A 4,785-nucleotide genomic window follows, 5' to 3' on the forward strand; every position below is an offset into this window, starting at 1 on the left:
ATGTCAAAGATGACAAGGCATTGGGTGCCTTCGAGATAAGTATCTTACGCAAGATCTGCGGCCCTGTTCGCGTAGGCGATGGGCACCGAAGAAGATGGACACAGTTAAGCCCATAAATATACAGCGATTTATTTTGCTGGCTTGGCTATGTTTTACGCACGGATGACAACGCTCAAGTGAAAATATGCTTCGACTCGACATCAATACGCAGACAACGAAAGCATGGGCACCCACGAACAAAATGCAAGCACCAAGTGCAGTAGGGCCTGTCAGCGCTCGGGATGAGATAATTATTTTTCTGGTCGCTCAGGGGCGGTCCCATACTAATTTGATATAGATCCGATCATTGGATCAGGAAGAAATTAGGTGTTGTTTTTGTTGCTTAAAAATTACTTGTTATTGTAACAATTGAGTTGTACCAAGCCCTACAAAGGAATTTATATTACATAAAGTTTATTATGAACTTATTGAAGAGTTAAAATACAAATTTGTTAGTTACCTTAATAGCATGCAAATTTTAAAATGCGAGTTCGTCTTTACACCAAAATGGTAAATTTTTCATTATTTTTAACCGACTTCAAAAAAAAGGAGGTTATCTATTCGTCGGAATATTTTTTTATGTACATGTTTTTTGTTAAAAAAATTACTTGTTTATATAAAGAATTGTCTTCGAGTGTCTTCTGCAAATCGATAAATTGTTGTAGTGATGATTTCATTTTTGTTCTTTCTACAAAACCTCTGTGAATGCTAAGCATACCTAAACTTAAATTCGGTACAAACTAAGAGAGAACTTTAAAAGATAATATTTTCCTTTTTTTAAGTAAATGACTGTTTATCAGACTAACAAAATAAATCTGAATAGGATATTCACAGTTAATAAAATTATCTAGCAACAACCTGCAGTGACCGTCGCTGTGGTGTAGGGGTAAGCGGTGCGCGCTTCTACTCCGCAGGGCCTGGGTTCATGCCCTGGTCATAGCAACATCGCAAAAAATTTAGAAAAAAAAGGTTTTTTCTTAACAGCGATCGCGGCAATGGCGAACCTCCGAGTGTATTTCAGCCATAAAAACCCGCTTCTCATATAAATACAATCGCCGTTTGGAGTCGGTTTAAAACTGTAGATGCCTCCCCTTTGTGTGACAACACTAACATATGTGTTAGCGGCAATCTCTTATTATTATTATTAACCAGCAGTTTACCAAAACTACCCAAATGGATGTGAAGACACCCAAAGTTTTAATTTATACAATCAATTTTTTGAATTGAAAATTGATTATGAATTCATGGAACGAAACTTACAATGAAACTTTGGGATTTAGGGGGGCTTGCGACCCCTTTATCCCGTACCTGCGTACTCCCATGACTGTGAAGTAGTGACGGAATTTGTCTATCTAATATCCAGCATAAATACCTGCAACAACGTCAGCCTGGAAATGAAGCGAAGAATAATTCTTGCCAACAAGTGCTACTTTGGGCTCAGTAGGCAATTGAAAACCCCACTCAACGAACAAAAATCATGGTCTACAAGTCTGTCATCATGCCCTCCTTTTATGTGGGGCAGAAACATGATTGAATTTATTTCGATTCCTATCTAAACATTTCAATAAATTTTGTTAACCTTTCAGTTACCTTAATTCTTATGTATTTCTCACTGTTTTGATTTCCGTCTTTAGGTGCAATTTTGCTTTACTTTTTTGCCTTAATCGTTTTTATCGTTTATTGCTTTATCATCACATTTATCTTTATTAAAAAATTTAGCTTCAAATACGAAGTAAAACAAAAGGCGAAAGCCACTCAAATTGAACAAGTTGCAACAACAATTATACACAAGTATGGAAATTTTTAAACAACGATGTTGGCCGTAATTTGGAACCAATTTTGAAACCGCCTTTCCAATGGTGATCTTGGTTTTGAAATCGGTTCGGTAGAATCGCCAAACGAAGGTGGACAAAATACGCTGTTATGGTGCTAAATTTTATAAAAAAAATTCTTTGTAACGTTCTTGGTTTTGGTGTGTTTTGACTTCTGGTTATTTCCATTGTGCAATCATTAAAAGACGAGAGTAAGATTTTTCTTTTGAATTGTGATGTTTAAAAGTTATTGGATTTATTAAATTCTACCCTTCTTAATAGGTATATTGTTTTTTGTTTATATAAATACCAACAAAAACATCCTAAGCTAATATTCACATTTTTCACTATGAGATTTTTAAACATATTCAATGAATTTTTTAAATATCTTCAAACCCATAATGGCTATAAATTTTATACAGGTAATATATGTATTTGTGTGTGTTAAGACGTCTACTAAAACTAAAATTATACAAACAAAATAAACTTTTTATTACAGATACATATATATACAAGTATGTATATGCATGCCTACTTACAATTTACTTAGATGTATACAATTACAATTAGAATCAAATTTTGATTATGTGGTTAATACTAACTGCGATATATATATTTTTCTTAAACATTTTACAATTTTTTTTATAAATTCGATATGTGATTTTCTTTTTGTCTTACAAAACAGTACAATTTCTGTCTCTACAACAGTACAAGTAATAACTTATTTTACATTAAATTACTTTAAAATCTCACTTTCTCATATTGACCTATCGGCATCTAAATAAAATACGATATGGCAACGCTGCACAACAACCTAACTTTACTGTACTTTACTTTCTTCCACTCCGTTCCACTTCGACATCATTCTACACTTATCATTGCTTCACATCAAGTTCTACCACCTCATCCTCTGCCTCTGCCTGCTCCGCCATTTCTTTTAAACCCAACGCCGTTACCATGGCGTTACGCAGCCGCTAGTATGGCCGCCACACGTCAGTTGACTTTGGAGTACGGCAACGTATTGGTCCAAAACCACCAGATTCCAATTCAGTACGCGATGTCGTACTCACATCGTCTAGATCGATAGTCTCCACCGGGGATGGTGAGCGGCGCGTTGAAGTGACCGGCGGCGAAGCATTGGGATTTGCGTTCTCCACATCCGGCGAATGTGAAATCAGCGTCACACAACGTTTTACTAAATTAACACCATTTGTGCACGCATCCGTCGCTGTCAGGCTAGTTGTGCCCGGCAGTTCGGCGGGTGGCACACCTGGCGGCACTGGTTGCGCCAAGCCATCACCAACGGCATTACCAGCGCCTCGAAACCAAGGAAAGTCACTGTAGTTACCGTAAAGCTGTGTATACAGCCATTGGCTTGGCTGCGGCAGCAGCGGATTCTGCAAGAAAAGTTGCGCTGCTAAGGCGGGATTGAAGTTGCTGGCCGCGGGCGAGAATTGTGACGCGAATCCAGTGAAGAGCTCATTCTTGCGCAGCGTCGAATTTCGTTGTATGAGCGATGTGAAAGCGCCGCCACCGCTGGCAGAACCACAATTCGAGGGCGGCGAAGTGCTGCGTCCATCGTCGTCTTCGTGTAGCGAAGAAGTTTTTCTTGGCGAGCCCGTCACCGAAATGCTATCGCTTTCGAAACCGGCATCAATATTATTGTTATTATCGTTATCACTGTTCGTTGTGGTTAAAGGCGGGGAGGTGGTGAGCGGCGGCCGTCCATCTAAATTGTGGGTAGTCGTTGTGGGCGAACCCTCCGGACTGGTAGTACTATGCGCCGCACCCACCGTTGATAACTGCCGCAACTGTGTCAAATGGTGATGGGAATCTATGAAGGGAGGAAATGGATGAAAATTTAGACTTGAATTTGGTTTTTGGGATTCTAAAGTCACAAACCATTTAGAGAGCGCAGTCCGTGGCGCTCCAAACTACCGGCTATGCTGTGCGCCTGAAAAGCGGGATGTTGATGATGAAAAAAGGGCGCACCGTGCGGAAAACCTGGTCGAGCTAATGCAGCGGGGTTACCAACGGCACTCAAGGCACGCCAATCGGGCGCATGCAAGTGACTATGCATTCCGACGAGATGATGTGCGAAACCTGGAAGATGGATAATGGTAGAGAGATAAAGAATATTTTATTTAAATATCTGCAAAGCGCTTATTGTGCAAATAGGTTTTAAATAAATATTCTGTTGATTTTTGGGCTGATGGAGTAATGTAGAAAAAGCTTTAATAAATTTATACTATATATAATACATAATCAGGGAACGGATTTTTAGGACCTAAAAACCTATAAAAAAGGCAAAATAAAGTAACGAAATAGGCTGGAAAAGGCAAAATAAAATAGCGAAAAAGGCAGGAAAAGGCAAAAAAAAAAGTTTTGCAAAAAAAGCAAAATAAGGCACTAAAAAAATACAGAAAATACGAAGAACAATCAAAAAATATATTTTTTTTAGAAATGTTTATATTACAGGTAAAAAGAGAAAAACTATGAACTAGTTTCATTATATGAAAAATTTGTACTTTGAATCTTTGACTATTTTATCCTTTCGAGTTTCTAACTCATAAAACTTTAATCTGTATAGTTGTAGTAACATTTAACCACAAGATGCATTTTGAAGTTTTCTGGCAGCATTTTCATTCGATTTTTGCGAAGAAAAGCCTTGAATGTACTAAATGTGCGCTCGCCGTAAGGTGATACAAGTGGACCTCAATTTTAATATGGAACGTTTGAAACGTTCATATTATCAGGAATAAGGGCGTTTTCCTAGCCCTTTACAATTTTATCCACACCCCTTATTGTCTCTAAGCCTACGTTAGCTGAGAAAACGGCTTTGAATTTTTCCAACACCAGTTTGGCAAGAGGTCCCTGCGCTTCTATAAGCCGCATGGGCATGTGTATATTTTTTAATCTTAAAAAAAAAACTGTA

The 4,785-nt window shown here is 38.1% G+C and overlaps 1 protein-coding gene across 1 annotated transcript; it reads right to left on the reverse strand.

Moving 5' to 3' along the window:
* Positions 1 to 2,524: 2,524 nt before the first annotated feature.
* LOC118733801 (ras guanine nucleotide exchange factor K-like) lies at positions 2,525 to 3,947 on the reverse strand. Its single transcript, XM_036463375.1, has 2 exons — positions 3,753 to 3,947; positions 2,525 to 3,684 (listed from the first exon to the last, which is right to left on the reverse strand). Exons 1-2 carry the CDS (start codon positions 3,928 to 3,930, stop codon positions 2,825 to 2,827), a joined length of 1,038 nt encoding a protein of 345 aa, XP_036319268.1. The 5' UTR covers positions 3,931 to 3,947; the 3' UTR covers positions 2,525 to 2,824.
* Positions 3,948 to 4,785: the final 838 nt, after the last annotated feature.

This window comes from Rhagoletis pomonella, unplaced genomic scaffold (assembly GCF_013731165.1).
Source record: "Rhagoletis pomonella isolate Grant_MI unplaced genomic scaffold, Rhpom_1.0 Rhpom_scaffold_00002, whole genome shotgun sequence".
Classification (NCBI taxonomy): Eukaryota; Metazoa; Arthropoda; class Insecta; order Diptera; family Tephritidae; genus Rhagoletis; species Rhagoletis pomonella.

Excerpts from the sequence above, each read along its gene's own strand:
- LOC118733801 (XM_036463375.1), bottom strand. The coding sequence starts at position 3,930 with ATGCATAGTCACTTGCATGCGCCCGATTGGCGTGCCTTGAGTGCCGTT. Across the intron at positions 3,685-3,752 it reads CGGACTGCGCTCTCTAAATG|ATTCCCATCACCATTTGACA; the intron begins GTTTGTGACTTT and ends CTCCCTTCATAG.